This window comes from Microcaecilia unicolor, chromosome 8 (assembly GCF_901765095.1).
Source record: "Microcaecilia unicolor chromosome 8, aMicUni1.1, whole genome shotgun sequence".
Classification (NCBI taxonomy): domain Eukaryota; kingdom Metazoa; phylum Chordata; class Amphibia; order Gymnophiona; family Siphonopidae; genus Microcaecilia; species Microcaecilia unicolor.
The window spans coordinates 163,584,950-163,604,891 of NC_044038.1; the positions used below are offsets into that span (position 1 = coordinate 163,584,950).

At 43.3% G+C, this 19,942-nt stretch overlaps 1 protein-coding gene across 1 annotated transcript in view; it reads left to right on the top strand.

Moving 5' to 3' along the window:
• The first annotated feature begins 10,025 nt into the window (after window positions 1-10,025).
• TTC1 (tetratricopeptide repeat domain 1) overlaps window positions 10,026-19,942 on the top strand; it is a 29,558-nt gene continuing 19,641 nt past the window's right edge. Inside the window, exons 1-3 of the mRNA XM_030212688.1 lie at window positions 10,026-10,560; window positions 14,905-14,965; window positions 18,981-19,093. Coding sequence (XP_030068548.1) covers window positions 10,090-10,560; window positions 14,905-14,965; window positions 18,981-19,093 — 645 coding nt within the window. The 5' untranslated portion in view covers window positions 10,026-10,089. The remainder of the gene's footprint in view (window positions 10,561-14,904; window positions 14,966-18,980; window positions 19,094-19,942) is intronic.

Consider the following 19,942-nt stretch of genomic DNA (forward strand, 5'->3'; position numbering starts at 1 on the left):
TCAATTACTTGCACTGTATGTCGCACTTAGGTGCACCAGCTTATATCAGCCATTGACCTGATGTAAGTGACCACACTTAAAAGTTTGGCATGTCAAAACAGCTTTCTGATTGTATCCTATAATGGCTTAGGTCTTCCCAGATGCTATTATAGAATCGGCACTCAGCATGCACCATTATGGCACCTAAATCAAGGCACAAGTTATAGAATTTCCCCTGTGTGCATTTCTACATGTGTATGGTGTGTATACAAAAATGACAGCAAATGGCTCGGGATGACCTGGGTTTCAAATGTTCATATATGAATACATTTGCATAGGAGTCTGTAGATATTTGAGTATGTGTTTTGTGTGTTGGTGGTGTATTTTTTCATTCCCTCTGTATTACACATGAACCTGAATGTGTACGAATGAGTAAGTCCTTCTGCAGGCATACATTAGATACACACAGGTACACAAAAAAGTCTGGTGCTTTTGGGTTTCTCTCATACCTCTCTGCTGGTCCATTTCCCTATGTTGCCTTTATAATGCATTGTCACTGTTACTTCACTGAACATTAGCACTTTAGAAATTGAAAGGAATGTCAAGTATTAATAAAACTAATTTACCATTTTATTTAAAACTCTTTTCTAATTGAATCCTTGTCGGTTGTTTTGGCTCTTATCAAACCCTGTCATAGGGTGTTTATCATTTCTCCCTCATTGCCGCATATTCTTGATAAAATCAATAGCTGTTGGATACAGTTGAGTTGGATTTGGCTTGTTTCTGTTCTCCTGTTCCTAGTTTAGCATTTATTGTCCAGTCACTGGCCAAGTAATTAGTAAATTGCACTGAGATTTTGATCTTGCGCTATGACCTAACTCAGAATCCTGCACCTTGGGCTTTCTGGAGTCAAGAGAACACAATATACAGCCTGGTGGTCACCGGGCAAGGTCACAGACATCAACATTTCAAAACGATCAGGGCTGCCAAATACAAATTACCCCTGCCTAGACACAGTGAAGGGGAAGTGGGGATCAAGAATACATCAGGTATTGGTCTGACAGAAGATAGCTAGGAATTACCTAGGTAACATTATTGGTTGAAAATGTTCCTGTCCCTCTGCAGGCAAAAGTATTCAAGCTGTTTCTCCTTGTGGTAATTCTGCCTCTCCATAAAAGGGAAGAGCTGAGAGTGAGGTAGGAGCATTGCACTCAAATAATGTATAAAAATTTCATTCTGGAATACGTGCACCTCCTTTATGTCAGTAACTTTGCGCCTGTTAATTATTATTATTTTACTATTTATATTCAGTTAGTCAAGACAGTAGAAATTTTATTGTGGTGAATGCACCTCTAAGACTCAACACGGTGCCATGTTTTGGCAATTCTGCCTGTGTCAGGAGTCTGTGAGTGTGCGGCCTCAAGTACATCTACTCAACAGGAGTTGCCCATTTGGTGCCACCGAGGTGCTGCTGTGGTGCAGGAAGTTATCACGTGATGGGGAAGAAGAACAAAGTCTGTCCACTTGTTTTCAGCATAGGCGTGACACAGGAACCCATGGATCACCATGTAAAGGTAATTCAGGAAGGGACCCAAACAAACAATAAAGCACAAATTAAGGAGGCTCCTTGAGCCCTGTATCTACGTCTCTTCTCCCTGCTTCTCTCCCACTACCTTACCAAATTTAAAAATTAAGGGGTCAACATTCAAAGTGATATAACTGCCCAGAAACTTTTCCTGGCCAGTTAAATCACTTGAGCAGAGCTAACTGGTCATATTTAGTGGCATTAACCAGATAGTACCACTAAGAATGCCTGGTTAGTGCCCATGCAGAAACCGGCTACTTGGGGGGGGGGAGCATTCTGTGGGGCAGAGTCAGCACTTGGGGGCCGATATTCAGCACAACAGGCCAAAGGAGCTGCATAAATAGGACCACATAAAACACAGTTCTGCCAGCTGACGACATTTGCAACCCACTGAACCCCCATCAGAAAACCACGCCAGTCAGCGGCAGTGCTCCAAACTGCCAACGCCAGCACCCCAAGTATGTTCAGTTGTCACTCATAAACTGAGCATGCAGTAGAAGTCAGCATGATGTTGTGATGATCTCCACATGTTGGAATGCTGCAGCTAACTGCCACGGTTTTCTGATGGGAGTTGGTGGGCTGCAGATGTCATCTTCGGGCAGACCTTTGAGATCTCTGCCAGCTAAATGAATGGGTGAGCCAAAGGGAAACATGAGCAAGCCCAGGCCCTTTCAGCCCCATGTGACTATGTCCCTGCTCCAAACTACGCCTATGGATGAGTGGCCAAGGACATGACGAAGAGAAATAAGATGAAGGAGAACCAAGGGCGAATCAGCCATTTCATTCATTTCAAATTATTTTACCTGGAAGCAGATTTCTTTCCGAACTCAGATCATTTGAGGTAAAATGACTCTAGTGTCTCTGCTCTCTTGCTATTGAAGTGACCCACTCTCTGTATGTGAAAGAAAAGTTCCTCATTGTTTCTCCCATTGACCTGACAAAGAGAGGATAACACTCAAAAGCTTGCCAAAGATGCATTAAGTTACTCCAATACAAAGGTATCACCTACATCTTGGTTGTTGACCCTTCTTTCCACATATCCAAGTGGACTAAAGTAGCTATCATAATTCCCTGATCAACCCCTTAGAAAAAAAAAACATAACAAGTATGGTACGTGAAGATCATTCTATTTAAGATGCAAGAATGCCACCCAGAGTCAAAGTAAGGTATTCCTCCAAATACACTTTTCAGGATATCCAGTGAATATTATGATGGGAATGGAACTTGATATACTGCCTTTCTGTGGTTTTTGCAACTACATTCAAAGAGGTTTACATATATTCACGTATTTATTTTGTACCAGGGGCAATGGAGGGTTAAGTGACTTGCCCAGAGTCACAAGAAGCTGCAGTGGGAATTGAACTCAGTTCCCCAGGATCAAAGTCCACTGCACTAACCACTAGGCTACTCCTCCACTAGCACTTGCAGATCACCAATGCGGCCGTGCAGGCTTCTGTTTCTGTGAGTCTGACGTCCTGCTCATATGTGCAGGACGTCAGACTCACAGAAACAGAAGCCTGCGCAGCCAAGTTGCTGATCTTTAAGGGCAGGCTTCTACATGGAATGTTGCTAGTGGAACAGCAACATTAACATTCCATGTAGAATCTCAAATAGTAGCAACAGAATCTCAATAGTAACAACATTCCATCTAGAATCTACAAATAGTTTCAACATTCCATGTAGAATCTCAAATGGGGAAAGGGAAATGGGAGTTGATATATCGCCTTTCTGAGGTTTTTGCAACTACATTCAAAGCGGTTTACATATATTCAGGTACTTATTTTGTACCAGGGGCAATGGAGGGTTAAGTGACTTGCCCAGAGTCACAAGGAGCTGCAGAGGGAATTGAACTCAGTTCCCCAGGATCAAAGTCAGCTACACTAACCACAAGGCTACTCCTCCACTCATTAGTGATGACTTTCTGCCAGGAACCTTTTTGAATCTCCTTACTTTTGACCACTGCAGCTGAGGTGGAAAGAGGAACCCACAGATTATCCTCATTTGTATAGTGCATACCAGATATATGCAGTACTGTACAGACACAGTCCTTGGAGTTTAAAATTTAATAATTTATTTGTTACATTTGTATCCCACATTTTCCCACCTAATTGCAGGCTCAATGTGGCTTACATAATGCCGGAGGGCATTTGCAGACTCCGGTGTGAACAAATACAAAGTTATGTTATGGTAAGATAAAGTTCATGTGGCACAGCCACATTAGGGAGTCGTTCAACAGTAGAGCTGTGTTATGTCCATCACGTAATTTGGTGTGTTACCGGGATCTGTCATTTAAGTTGGATCGGTAGGGTATGCCTTTTTAAACAGGTTAGTTTTTAGTGATTTCCGGAAGTTTAGGTGGTTGTATGTCGCTTTCAAGGCTTTAGGTAATGCGTTCCACAGTTGTGTGCATATGTAGGAAAAACTGGATGCATAGGTTGATTTGTATTTAAGTCCTTTGCAGCTTAGGTAGTGCAGGTTTAAATATGTTCGTGTTGAATCGGATGTGTTTCTGGTTGGTAAGTCGATCAAATCTGTCATGTATCCCGGGGCTTCGCCGTAGATGATTTTGTAGACCAGAATACAGATTTTGAAAGCAATGCATTCTTTGATTAGGAGCCAGTGTAGTTTTTTGCAGAGCGGTTTTGGGCTTTCAAATCGCGTTTTTCCAAATATAAACCTGGCTGCCGTGTTTTGAGCAGTCTGCTGTTTCTTTATGGTTTGCTCTTTGCATCCCGCATAAATTCCATTGCAGTAGTCTACATGGCTTAGTACCATTGATTGTATCAGGTTGCGGAAGGTTTCCCTCGGGAAGAATTGTTTCACGCATTTGAGTTTCCACATTGAGTGGCACATTTTCTTTGTAGTGGATGCCACTTGGCTCTCTAGCGTTAAGTTACAGTCCATTGTAACTCCGAGGATTTTCAGGCTGTCTGAGATAGGAAGGGTGACGTCTGGCGTGTTGATACTTCTGGGGATGTCCGCATTGTGTTCAGATGAGAGGAAGAGACAGTGTGTTTTTTCTTTATTGAGTTTTAGTTGAAATGCCTTTGCCCATGAGTCCATGATGTTGAAGCTGAGTTTGATTTCGTTGGTGACTTCTGTCAGTTTGGTTTTGTAAGGGTTTGGTTTTGTATGACATCGTCTGCATATATGGAAGGGTCAAGGCCTCAGCTGGATAAGGACTGAGCTAGTGGGGTCATCATTAGGTTGAAGAGGATCGGTGATAGCGGTGATACATACATAGTAACTTGTAGATGATGGCAGATAAAGAATCATGCCTTTAACTCTTTCACTGCCATCTCCCACATCCATTATCCTACTGCATTTCAATGTTTTTCTAAACATTATAACTATATATGATATTTTCTTTCATACAATAATGATACTTCTCTGCACTTATTCTACTAAAATCTATAAATCGTGCCTAAAATATTGGCACCAAAAAACCCACTTAAGTACTATTCTATAAGCTGTGCCTAAAGTGAGGCTTATAGAATAGTAAGTCCAAGGGGGTCCAAGGGGGTACTGGGGGTTATGTGTAAACTTAGGTGCAAATGCCCCTCATAAACAAGCACAGAATGCCCTTATTATATAATTGGACACATAACCAAAAACTATGCCCACAATCTGCCCCAAACTGCCCATGACCCTCCCATTTCCATGCCCCTTTTTTTGGACGTGCATAAAATTTAGATGTGGCTTACACACCTAAATTTACGTGCATAGATCTTAATTGATTCCAATTAGCACCAATAATTGCTTGTTAAAAAGCCAATTATTGGCACTAATTAGTTCATTATTCAATTGGCTGCACGCTTAAATTTATACATGCAATTTTAGCAACTTTTATAGAATTAGGGGGATTGAATCTTAATGTAATTTCTGTTAAGCAATGGAAGACTTATGGCTTATCTCATCGGGTATTATAACTATCTTATTTAACTAGAGGAAAGACTTCAGATGCTCGGCTTTCAACAGAGGTTTTTTGACTAGTGAGGAAGCTCGCCCGGCGTTCATCTCAAAAACTTGCACATATATAGAATTGAATGTACTCAGCAGCAAGTACCATTAAACAGAGTTAATCAATCATAGAATTGCATTTGGTAATTATTTTTCATGAGAGAAAAAAAAGTTCAAATTTTGATATATTGACACTTTCCCTGGTTGCACATATGGTTTACAGTGATCTAGCTTATAATAACTGCTAATTATACAGCTGTATTAACGGCTTAGATTTGAATTATGATGATCTCTCCTTTCTACATTTTACATGTATATTGCATGCAGTGGCATAGCTAGACCTGACATTTTGGGTGGGCCCAGAGCTAATATGGGTGGGCACTATGTATATATAGGTGTGAGTAATTTTGTGGGGGATCCTAAATAATTTTTAATAAACAGTCTGCCCAACAGCTGTCCTATAGCAACATAAACCACATACATATTCGGAACCTATGTTGCAAACCTTAAAACCACCATACCGAGAATAAAAAACACTGAGGACCTATAGAGCAATTCTACCATACCATAAGCAGTCATTTCTACGAGTCACACAAGGAAAAGGAAAGAATCTTAAACACTACAGTGAGCACTAGAACATCAATTCACCTATTGTAAAACGAAACCAGACAGAATAGTACAGATTGTCGATCCTGCACAGTCAATGCCAACTGAAAACCATGTCTTTTTCACAAACACAGATACACCCTAATCCACTATAAAATAAGTAATCATAAACTTTATATTTAGACAAAAATTAAACTGAACCCCCCAAGATGCCAGACTCTGCATACAATGCAACACCACAGAAACAGAAAATGTCCCCTAGTACTGTGCAAAATATAAAGACAGCAGATGTAAATTTGAAAAAAACTAACAAATACCAATCACCACTTTACAAATTAACAAATAGAAATAAAACAAATATAGAAAATAAAATAATACCATTTTATTAGACTAATACATTTAGCTGTCAGAGGCCAAAACCTTCTTCCTCAGGTCAATACAGTATAGTGCTGTTACAGTATCCTGACCTTAGGAAGGGGGCTTTGTTCTCCGAAAGTTTGTCAAAATGTATTAAAATTAGTCCAATAAAAAGATTACCTTATTTACATGTTCTATTATAAACATTTATTAACACAGCTACAATACTACTTTATCCTAAAGCAAAAAAATAAAAATATATATTTTATTTACAGTTTGTTGTCTCTGGTTTCTGCTTTCCTCATCTTCTTTTCACTATCTTCCTTCCATCCAGCATCTGTCTTCATTCTTTCTCTGCCATCCAGTGTTTGCCCTCTCTGCTGTCCCCTCCATTCAATGTCTGCCCTCTCTCCCTGCCCCTTCCATGCACATCTGCCCTCTATCTCTGCCCCTTCCATCCACCATCTGCCCGTCTGCCCTCCCTCTCTCCCCCTTCCATTCACTGTCTGCCCTTTCTATCCCTTCCATCCACTGTCTGCCCTTTCTCTCTGCCTCTTCAATCCACCATTTGCCCTCCCTCTCCCATCCATCCAGGGTATGCCCTCCCCCTTCCATCCAGGATCTTTCCCCTCTCTCTGCCCCAGCCCACATCTCCCACCTGCCCCCCTTTTCAGCCCCAAGTTTCAGCTCCACTATCCCACCAGTCCCCAGTTTCAGCCCCAGCCCTTTTCTCCCACCAGTCCCGAGATTCAGCCCCCAGCCACTTCTCCGTCCCCTTTTCAGCCCCCAGTTTCAATCCCAGCCCTTTTCTCTCACCAGTCCTGAGCTTCAGCCCCAGCCACTTCTCCGTCCCCTTTTCAGTCCCCAGTCTCCACAGTTTCAGCCCCTGCCCCTTTTCAGCCCTCAGTTCCAGTGCTAGCCCCCTTATCCCACCTACCCTCCTTTTCAGCCCCCAGTTCCAGTCCACTTCATCCACATGCCTTGCATTAGGGCCCCCCCCTTTTTAGCCCCAGACCCATTCTCCCACCTGCCCCAGGCATGCCCCATTTTCCCACCAGCCCCAGGCATGGCCCCTATTTTCCCTACTGGCCCCTTCTCCCATCTGAGACTCCCCTCCCCTCATCTGAGACCCCCTCCCCACCCCTTCCCTCCCCTTCTCCCATCTGAGAACCCCCTCCCCACCCCTCTTCCCATCTGAGACCCGCCACCCCAGTCCCCTTCTCCCACCTGAGACCCCCCCCCCCCCCCCGACCCAACCCGACCCGACTACCAGCTCCGTCAACATCCCTCTTGGTTCTCCTGCCACCACCCTGCCTTTGAACAAAAAATAATCTGTGAAGCCATTTCACAGGCAGCACTTCACGTCTGCCCTGCGTGCATTGCAAAAGAAGGAAATCGCCTTGTCGTCTTCGGGCCTTCCCTCACTGTGTCCCGAGGCGGGACACAGTGAGGGAAGGCCCGAAGATGACGAGGCGATTTCCTTCTTTTGCAATGCATGCAGGGCAGACACGAAGCACTGCCTGCGAAACGGCTTCGCAGATTTTTTTTTTAAATGCCCGATTTTCCGAGCGCTGACTGGGTGGGCCTGAGTTGTGGGCTACAGGCCCACCTGTAGCTATGCCCCTGATTGCATGTAAGTTAGATGCCAAGCATTGATAAAGAAGGCTAAAAGAGAATATGAAGAGAAACTTGCCACAGAGGCAAAAACTCACAGTTACAACTTTTTTAGGTACATCAGAAGCAGAAAGTCTGTGAGGGATTCCGTATGACCATTAGACCATGAAGGAGAAAAGGGGGCACTCAGGGGCCATTTTATAATGGCGTGTAAGGGCCTACACGTCCAGCATGCACCAAATCGGCATTACCGCCTGGCTATCGCATGCCCCGGGCAGTAATTCTGAATTTGGTACATACCAAAAACATAAGGTAAAAAATAATTTTTTATTTTCTACTGCGGAATCGCTCCTGGCAGTAATCGGCAGTTGGCACGCACTGGATGGTTAGCGCATGGATAACGTGTGAGCCATTACCACTAAGTCAATGGGTAGTGTTAAGGGCTAAGGCCATAAATAAATGTGTGCTGGTTTTCATTTTGCTAGACATCCATTTCCCGGCCCAATAGAAAAAAACTTTTTTTCCAGATGCGGTGGAGAAATGGTCCAGAGCGCATCCAATACATGCGCCCATACTACCGCAGGCCACTTTCTGGCACGATTTTGTAAAAGGGCCCCTCAGGGAAGACAAGGCCATAGAGGAGAAACTGAATTAATTCTTTGCTTTGGTCTTTACGGAAGAAGATGTAACAGATCTACCTGTACCATCTGGTTTTCAAGGGTGACAATACGGAAGAACTGAAAGAAATCTTAGTGAACCTGGAAGATGTACTGAGCCAAATCGACAAATTAAAGAGTAGCACATCACCTGAACTGCTGGCCCCCAGTTTCTATTTATGGCACTAAAAGATATATGCCGAATTTCGCACATGATTCTGAAATGCACGCTCATCTTAATTGCTTAATAAGCCATCTTAATAGCTGAATACTAACCATCAATTATTGGCATTAACTGGCCTCAGTTCGAAGTTGTGCATGCATCTTGCTGTGCACTGTAACACCGTGCGTACAAAACTTATGGCGAACAACTCAATAGGGGATGTGGCCATGGGTGGGGCATGGGCATTCTCGATGTAGGCAATGTTAAAGAATTCAGGAGATCCACGCCTAACTTACGAGCCAGGCTTTAGTTGGTGTAAATCCTCTTGACCAATGTTTGGCATGCAAATCAGCTCTAAATGCTATTCTACAAGCAGCAGCCAACTATGTGCACTGTTTATAGAATTGCACAATGCACCAAATTTTTTCAGCACCCTTACTGAATCTAGTCCTTTATCCATTGCTGTCCTGTTTTCAAGGGGTTATTAGTATTAAAAAAAAATAAAAGGAAAAATGCCACACCCACTATGTACACCCTCTTTGTACCTCTTCCCCCTCCCCCATAGTAACCTTTGGAGTCCGAGTATTCATCTCATCCATAAAATACTGTATGTGTACAACTCAGGTACAAACTTAGATTGTGAGCCATCCTGGGAAAGAGAAATATCCAGTGTACCTGAATGTAACTCACCTTGAGCTATTACTGAAAAAGGTGTGAGTAAAATCTAAATAAATAAATAAACCTTAGGCCCAAATCAAAGATGGCCGCCAGTATTCAAGTTGGTGGTCCTGTAAGTCGATTTAGTGCAGAATTAAGCTATAGAAAATAACGAAATATTTCTGCTGACAAATCTGGCATACAGTAAATGCACTGCTTAACTAAAATCTGCCTCTCTCTTTTTGCATTCAACGGGGGTTTTTTCTTTATTTATTTTCCTTGTACCAGACGTTCCTTACACGTTCAAATACCATTCAGTTGCCCGGACCAAAAATGGCTCCTACGTAGTACGTACTTCGGAGAGTGACGTTGGTTTCCAAACGAGTCGTGCTTTTTTTCTTTACGTGCGCATGCGCATTATAGTGTCTACGGAAGCCGTTGTGTGTCATTTTGACGACAATAGTCCTCCTCCTCAGACTGATAGTAGGTGTATTTCTGCTCGGCTGGTGTTAATGGCTTCTGTTTCAGTGGCTGAAGAGGAGGCGGTGCGGCCACGGCATTCCCCCGCAGCTAATGAAGTGTCTGTTGTCTCTGGATACCAGGGAGCCTCCGGGTTCCCTTTGGCGGTGGAGCAGGAAGAAGAGGATGACAGCTTTTATGATTGCAGCGAGATTCCGGAACATGGAGCTTCCAAGGAGGACTCGGTGGCAGGGGCTGATCCTTGGGATAAGGACTCCGGGGAGCCTCTGGGGTCCAGGACCGGACACGGGTTGGAAGATGTCACAGAGCGTGCGGGAGTTGAGCAGGAAGACTCGAAGGAACCGGCAGGGGCCAAGCCTGGGCAGGAAGTTTCCGGAAAGCACGAGACGACTGAACCCGGCCAGGAGGCCTCAGTAACTGGAGATTCGGGGCAAAATGAAACGGAGTTAGAGGAGGAATTCTTACTGGAGTTAGAGAAAGAGCTGACCGAGGAGGAGAGACAGGTGGGCTGGGGAAGGGGGAATAAGCACAAGAAGAAGAAAGGGGAGTGGCGTGAGAATGGTAAGGCCTATTAGGTAGCCAAGGATCTCTTACACTGATGGGACTCCAGCTTCAAGGGTTCTGCTGGAATCGCCATTATAATCTGCTACAGGGAGCATACTCAGATGTAACCGCATGGTTGTGTTAAGTGTCTAAGTGGTTGCCTAGAGTTCACCCTGTCACTGTTCTGCAGGGATGAGGGGCACATGCACTTATTTGTTGGTTGAGGGCCAGAGCTAGGACTGTAGGGCCAGTAGGTTGAACAAGCAAGGCCAGTGACTCGGTGTACACCAGAGTCTCTTGTCTGAACCAAACCTTTACTACTACTATTAATCATTTCTATAGCACTTCTAAACTTACGCAGCTCTGTACATATTATATGCAGGTACTTTCTCTCAAGGGCTCACAGTCTATGTTTTTATACTTTAATGTAATCCTCAACTGATAAGGTAACAGTTATGCTTCATATACTGAGTGGCCAACTATTTTTGTCTCTCCATTATTACAGGAAATATTTTCTTACTCCAATGTAAGTAGACCATCCCACCTAGGTGGTGAGGGTCACACACAGTTCTTCAGTGCTGTAATTAGTGCAGTATACACGATGTTAACACTTGGACCCCAGTGCACAAAATCTAATGCTGACACTTGGAACAATTAGCACCGGAACTGCAGGCATTTCCAAAAACACACCGCCAGGTCAGGGGTGGTATTCGGGTTTTGAGGAGAGGCTTTTGTCTATATTTTTCACATTAAGTTGTCCGGGTATTGGCTTCCTTTGAAACTTGTACAGCCTGTAGTGCTGATAGTGAGAAACAAAAAGCATGTCAACGAGTCCGAGTAAAGACAAGGTGAGAGCAGGCATCGGTGCCTGTTTTCCTGCATTTTAATGTAAGCCTCTCAGGCATTTAAACCGCATCGGGCCCTTAGAGTTGCAGACAGCTGGTGATAGACTTAGTGGCTATGCTAACAGATGTTACCTTTCACAACTGAGATCCTGCTGCTGGATATTTATTCTTCTGCTTAGGGCACCTGGTTGAAATGACAAAATATCTACAGAGGATTCCTCCTTCCCTGAAACAAGAGGGGTGTAGAAGTCCTTCACACTGAGCAAGCCAGCAGCTTTCTTCAAGTTCTGATGCCCTCAGTTGCTTTTATAAATTCTTTTACATACAGTTACCTTTTAGGTGCTAGCCTGTGAGGACTTAGCAAGGCTGAAAATTCCCTCTGAGTATTTGCTGCAGGCTTGGCAAAAAGGGTCAGTGGTGGGAGATGGAACCTATGACACATTTGCTGGCATGGGTTTCATTACAAAATTGGGGGGAGGGGCTTCTGCTGCCACACCATCCCACTGATTATCATAAACACTCCAGTCACCTTTGGTCTTTTGAACACATCATGTTAACCAGGTTTCCTAAAGGTTCTATGCTTTCTTCTTACACATTACTTTTGGGAGGGGATAATCAGCTTCACAGCTTCCAAGCACATGCTATGTTGTCTAATTACCAAAATAAACTGAAGATTACCAAAATAAACTTGCATCAGGCGTGGATGCTGTTTAAAAACACCATCCTGGAGGTTCAGGACAAATATATTCCACGTATTAGAAAAAAGGGAAAAAAGACTAAACGTCAGCCGGCGTGGCTAAACAGTAAGATAAAGGAAATCATTAGAGCCAAAAAAACAATCCTTCAGAAAGTGGAGAAGAGAACCAACTGAAAGTAACAGGATAGATCATAAGGAATGCCAAGCCAAATGCAAAGCGGAGATAAGGAGGGCAAAAAAGGACTTTGAGAAGAAATTAGCGTTGGAAGCAAAAATACATAGTAAAAATTTTTTTAGATACATTAAAAGCAGGAAACCAGCCAAAGAGTCGGTTGGGCCGCTGGACGAAAATGGTGTTAAAGGGGCGATCAAGGAGGACAAAGCCGTAGCGGAGAAATTAAATGAATTCTTTGCTTCGGTCTTCACCGAGGAGGATTTGGGGGGGACACCGGTGCCGGAAAGAATATTTGAAGCGGGGGAGTCGGAGAAACTAAACAAATTCTCTGTAACCTTGGAGGATGTAATGGGTCAGTTCAGCAAGCTGAAGAGTAGTAAATCACCGGGACCTGATGGTATTCATCCCAGAGTATTAATAGAACTAAAAAATGAACTTGCGGAGCTACTGTTAGAAATATGCAATCTGTCCCTAAAATCGAGTGTAGTACCGGAAGACTGGAGGGTAGCCAATGTTACTCCGATTTTTAAGAAGGGTTCCAGAGGAGATCCGGGAAATTATAGACCGGTGAGTCTGACGTCGGTGCCGGGCAAGATGGTGGAGGCTATTATTAAGAATAAAATTGCAGAGCATATACAAAAACATGGACTGATGAGACAAAGTCAGCACGGATTTAGTGAAGGGAAGTCTTGCCTCACCAATCTAATGCATTTTTTTGAGGGGGTAAGCAAACATGTGGACAATGGGGAGCCGGTTGATATTGTATATCTGGATTTTCAGAAGGCGTTTGACAAAGTGCCGCACGAAAGACTCCTGAAGAAATTGCAGAGTCATGGAATCGGAGGTAGGGTATTATTATGGATTAAGAACTGGTTGAAAGATAGGAAGCAGAGAGTAGGATTGCGTGGCCAGTATTCTCAGTGGAGGAGGGTAGTTAGTGGGGTCCCGCAGGGGTCTGTGCTGGGTCCGTTGCTTTTTAATGTATTTATAAATGACCTAGAGATGGGAATAACTAGTGAGGTAATTAAATTCGCCGATGACACAAAATTATTCAGGGTCGTCAAGTCGCAGGAGGAATGTGAACGATTACAGGAGGACCTTGCGAGACTGGGAGAATGGGCGTGCAAGTGGCAGATGAAGTTCAATGTTGACAAGTGCAAAGTGATGCATGTGGGTAAGAGGAACCCGAATTATAGCTACGTCTTGCAAGGTTCCGCGTTAGGAGTTACGGATCAAGAAAGGGATCTGGGTGTCGTCGTCGATGATACGCTGAAACCTTCTGCTCAGTGTGCTGCTGCGGCTAGGAAAGCGAATAGAATGTTGGGTGTTATTAGGAAGGGTATGGAGTCCAGGTGTGCGGATGTTATAATGCCGTTGTATCGCTCCATGGTGCGACCGCACCTGGAGTATTGTGTTCAGTACTGGTCTCCGTATCTCAAAAAAGATATAGTAGAATTGGAAAAGGTACAGCGAAGGGCGACGAAAATGATAGTGGGGATGGGACGACTTTCCTATGAAGAGAGGCTGAGAAGGCTAGGGCTTTTCAGCTTGGAGAAGAGACGGCTGAGGGGAGATATGATAGAAGTGTATAAAATAATGAGTGGAATGGATCGGGTGGATGTGAAGCGACTGTTCACGCTATCCAAAAATACTAGGACTAGAGGGCATGAGTTGAAGCTACAGTGTGGTAAATTTAAAACGAATCGGAGAAAATGTTTCTTCACCCAACGTGTAATTAGACTCTGGAATTCGTTGCCGGAGAACGTGGTACGGGCGGTTAGCTTGACGGAGTTTAAAAAGGGGTTAGATAGATTCCTAAAGGACAAGTCCATAGACCGCTATTAAATGGACTTGGGAAAATTCCGCATTTTTAGGTATAACTTGTCTGGAATGTTTTTACGTTTGGGGAGCGTGCCAGGTGCCCTTGACCTGGATTGGCCACTGTCGGTGACAGGATGCTGGGCTAGATGGACCTTTGGTCTTTCCCAGTATGGCACTACTTATGTACTTATGTACTTATCCATTTTTATTCTTTCCAGCTAGATGGAGTGTTGTAAATAAATCCATATATAAGGGGTTGGAAATGTGTGTGTAGCGGAGAAAAATAAGTCTATGAAAATGTACTGGAACATGACCAAATTTGGATTGGGGTCATGGGAACCAAGGAAAAAAGCATACTGTTTGAATATGGGCTAGGGTATTCCAGAGAAAAACAGATTGGACCATAGGGAGGCAGTTCTTCAACAGAGGAGCATCAATATATTGAAACATAGTGGTTAGGCTGTTTCTCCTTAAAACTGCCCCTCCTCTCTTTCCTTTCACAGTCATACATAGATTTACACAGACCTGCACACATAGGTACAAGCAGAGAGATTGGAAAGAATTCCATGAGCTAATTCTCCACATGCTTTCTCCTCTGTTTCTAAGTAGTTCAATTGCTAGGCTGTTACTGTCCCATTATGTATCATTTATCTGCTTATGAGGTAAACATTGTTTTTCTAAGGCACTTTGGGTAACTAACTTTTTACTTGCTGGTAAGTTCATTGCAATCCTTTGTAACAATGCAAAATATTCTTGTCTTTTACAGAGAAGACAAGAGGAAAGCACTACATTAAAAGGAAAAGGAAATGAGCAATTCAAAAAAGGAGGTAGGTTTTTGTTGGGAATGCCTAAAAATATGGGCCCTGTTTACTAAGCTGCTGTGTAGGCGTGCTAATTTTTAGCGAGTGCTAAAAAGTTAGCACATCTTAATAAACAGAGCCCTGTAGTCCAGGTAGGCTTGTTGAAGTTCAGTCCTTGAAGACCACAGATGGGTCAGGTTTTCAGAATATTCTAATGAATATGCTAATTTCTCTCATGCATATAGAGGCACTGAGTATGTAAATCTTTCATGCATATTCATTAGGAATATCCTGAAAACCTGACTCTTGTGGCCCTTGAGGACTGAACTTGGGCTAGCCTGGTGTAAGGGTTGGTAGACACTTCTTGTTTTTGTATAAATGTAATAGTCATGTCATTCTGATGTACCTCGGGGTTGCTGGGAAAACTGGCAGTGACCATGGAGCTGCAGCTGAAAAAGATTGATGTATAAATAATACAAGTTTGAAAGTGCATATTTTACAGTATGACGTGTGTTCCCTTCCTCTATTCACAAACTCGGGCAATTCTGTGTGGAGGACTCGGATGCCAGTGCAAGTGCAGTAAATTGCACTCAGGCTTTGTGCAGAGTTAGCATGGTTTTAGCATCCAATTTGTTGGTTCATGATACAAAACGAGATTTTGCACATAGGCTAACTTTATGCAAAGCTTTATCTTAGACACCAGCATACAGCATATTTAGAACCATGGGAATGAGGCTCATTCAGCACTGATGCAGAGAGATACACAGAAGACTTAAAGCCCCGGCATTGTGCTGAGCCTTTAACGCCAAGTCTGAGGAGGTATTGAAAGATTAGCTGGTGGTTCTTCAATGGTGTATTAGCATTTAATGGCTGCTCTTTTTCCTGCAAGCATTTGGCCCCCATAAAGAGCATAGGGAAAGTAGGATAGAGGGAAGTGTTGACAGTACTGTGCTAAGGGCAGTTACGCTGCACACAGGTCTGAGCAGAAAAGAAAAATTGTATCGGCACACATGCTGAAATGCTATTCTGTGCATCAGTATAAGCACTGCATATCTTTTATGCACAGAAAAGCATTCCAGTACATATGCAGGTTTGTACTAATACAATAGTTCCCATCCCTGGTCCTGGAGGCACGCCAGCCAGTCAGTTTTTCAGGATATCCACAATGAATATCCATGAGAGATTTGGAGGCAGTGGATACAAATCTGTCTCATGGATGTTCATTGTGGATATCCTGAAAACCTGACTGGCTGGAGTACCTCCTGGACCAGGGTTGGGTGCTATTGTTTTCTTGCACAGACATGTGCACTGCACTATTTGCCCTTAGCACAGAACCTTGTGCCCATGTGTCTGGTGTTCTCTTTCTGATTAGCACACAAGTTTGTGCATGTCCTAATTGCACGCAGTGGCATAGCCAAGGGTGGGCCCAGGCCCACCCAGTAGCAGTACTCCTATGATGTGGCTGGCAGGGATCCCCAAGACCCACCAGCCAAAAACTCCCAACAACTGTCCCTCCTACATACCTTGTAAATAGCAGCTCTTCGCCTTCAGTGAGCAGCAATTGATACATAGTGCTCGCACCGGCCCCACAGCTTTCCCTCTGCTGTATTCCCGCTTATGCAGAAACAGGAAGTTGCATCAGTGGAAAGGCTGTGGGGCCAACATGAGCAGTGTGTATTAGTTGCTGATTGCTGCTGGTGAAAATCTGCTCTTTAAAAGGTATGCAGGGGAAGGGGATGTTTGAGAGATCATATGGCATGCAGGCAAGAGAGGGAGAGACCAAAGCACTTGTGGGACGAGGCGGAGTTCTTCTGCCCACCCATTTTGGGACCAGGTCCACCCAAAATTGGGTGTCTGTCTATGTAATTTGTTTACTGCATCGGCATGCAAATATTAGACCTGTGTTATGCTTGTATTAGCTAGCTATGTGCTAAGCCATCAGCACATGGCTTTAATAAAAGCTTTCTTTCGGCCCATCAGTGTGTCTCTTTGGCTGGCAGAAGTTGTGTAGTTAATAGAAGTATGGGGTACATGTGTGTAAATGGTTTGGTATATGTATATTTGTATTGGAAGCCTATAGGTTTGTGTTCATGAATGTATAGTGTGAAAGGGAGTGTGGAGAATATATGGTGTGGTGGGGGGAGGATGAGGGGGTTTGTCAGTAGATAGGGGTGGGTAGTCACTGTCCTCAAGAGCCATAGCCCAGTCTGCTTTTCAAGATTTCCACAATGAATATCACAAGATCTATCTGCATACAATGGAAGCAGTACATACAAATAGATCTCGTTTATATTCATTGTGGAAATCTTGAAAATCCGACTGGGTTGTGGCCCTCAAGAACTATAGCAGTGGTTCCCAAACCTGGTCCTGGAGGCACCCTAGCGAGTCAGGTTTTCAGGATACCCATTTACCACTACACTCTGTCTCCCTCCGTTGAACCAATTTTTAACCCAGTCAGTTACTCAGGTTCCATACTAAGGGTACTCTGTGTATTTATGAGTCAACTGTGCAGAACGTTGTCGAAGGCTTTACTGAAATCTAAGTGAGCCACATCTAGTGTCCCTCCCACGTCCAACTGTTCGGTCACCCAGTCAAAGAAATCAATCATATTTGTCTGACACGACCTGCCTCTGGTGAAGCCATGCTGCCTCGGATCCTGCGTTCCATTCAGTTTGAGAAGCCTCGCAATCCTCCCCTTTAGAAGCATTTCCATTAGTTTACTCGCCACAGAGGTTCAGGAAAGCAATTCTGAGAGATCAGACCAGGTACTGGGAAGACTTAAGCAGGAATCTTGGTCAGTTGCACCAGATGGGAAAGGGAAATGGGACTTGATATACTGCCTTTCTGAGGTTTTTGCAACTACATTCAAAGCAGTTTACATATATTCAGGTACTTATTTTGTACCAGGGGCAGTGGAGGGTTAAGTGACTTGCCCAGAGTCACAAGGAGCTGCAGTGGGAATCGAACTCGGTTCCCCAGGATCAAAGTCCACTGCACTAACCTCTAGGCTACTAGATGGTGGAATATCCAGCAATCATTGTTCTTCAAACCAGTAAACTTTAAGCAATGTGCAAATATATGACTATAAAAAACCATAAACGATATATAGTGCTTCATTACTTCAAGCTCTGTAATGTCATGATTTTAAACTTAACGTGCCAAGAGATTGGAAGCCGGTGCGGAGTAAACAGTACTGGAGTGGTACACTCAATTCCAGTCCCAGCTAGTGGAGCTCTATTAGAAGGTATTGTAATATGTTTTGGTAAATGCCCGCCTAGTCTTGCTATTCACCTGAACCTTTTAGAACTCCATTATTATTGAACAATTCAGTTTTGGTAAAGTTTCTTGACCCAGAGTTAATACAATTTAAGGTAGAACTTGATGCATGAGAGCAGTGGTGACAAAGATCATAACTGAAATCAAATTTGATGTATAATCATTAGAGGGTCCCAGAAAAGCAGAAAGACAGCTGGTTCGCAAATGCCAGACTGGCAGACCAAGAGCAAACCAAAACAGTGACATAGTCCAATGAGGTTTTATTGTGGCAACAGGTGAGGGATCCAAACAGATGCCCAACTTGGCCAAGTTTCACCTTACCTAGGGCTGCCTCGGGAGCAATGATAACCAGATCAGTGTAGATTTCAGTAAACACCAACCTGATTTTAACTTTCTCTCACCTTCAGGGAAAGAGTGTTGGACAGCATGGGAGAAGGATTAAATATAAACAGAGATTCAGTTTTGGTGGTGGTTTTTTGTTCTTGTTGGGTTGGTTTTTTGTTTGTTTTTTTTATAAATGGCCAATAAATCTTGGTTTATATTTAAATATATACAGTACTCACAACCTCCTTACATATCACTGCCTCTACTCTTGCACTTCAAATGTGTATGTGTCTTTTATACACATTCAGTAGCACATCCAGTTTTTATAATCCTGTTGCTTGTTGAGTATGTTTATTTTTTTTTTACACATTGTATCCAAGGTAGTAAATATTGCAAATGAAGTGAGAAATAATTGGCTTTTCCCTTCATTTTCTATTTTCAGAATACACAGAGGCAGATGCCCTGTACACACAAGCTCTCCAGATTTGTCCAGCTTGCTTCAGAAAAGAAAGGTCCATTCTGTTCTCCAACAGAGGTGCTGCCAGGTTGAAACAGGTATAGTAGCTGGGTGAACGGTACAATAGATGAGAAAACATGCTGTGCTACTTGTTCCTTTAACAGAATAACACCTAGAATGTCTTTGGATAAATAATTTTGTACCCATTATAATCCTAAATTGGAAGGGTAAAGTTTCTGCTCCCCGGATCTGCTGCTGCTCCCCTGGAATATTCCATTGTTTTGGCTTAGAGGGCTTTAGCTACCTGATATATATGTCTACTGTGGAAAGTAATAGGAAGTTCTGTACTCTGGCTTCAGTAATAATACCCCAAAACCTAATTTATAAGAAATGTAAGCTAGCAGGGACTCGGATACTTGTCAGGATAAAAGGGGCAATGATTGGAGGAAAGTGCATAAAGAGAACCCGCTGCCTTGTTCAAGAAAGCTGAAATGAGAGTGGACGTTCAGCATGACAGTGACCTGAAGCCAAAACTCCAGTGGAATAGCTAAAGAACAAAAAAATTACATGTCTGGGCCTCAACCTCAATCCACTTAAATCTGTGGCATGACTTGAAAATTACTAGCAGTGCTCCATCAGGAACTTCACAGATCTTAAACAGTTTTATAAGGAAGCATATTGACAAAACTAGGTGTGCAAAGTTGGCAGACCACTGTTGCAACACTAAGTTGAAAATACCACAAAAATGCTTCCAAGTATCCACTTGGGAGTGGAGACTTAACTAAGTACTGCATTTTGGGTGTCTGTTTGGGGGGGGGGGGGGGGGGGAGGGGGTTGACGAGGGATATTTATTTATTTTAAAAACTCAGTCTACCTATAAGCCTAAGCGGATTACAATCAACACACACTTGGAGCCGTATTTTCAAAGTACCTAGACTTACAAAGTT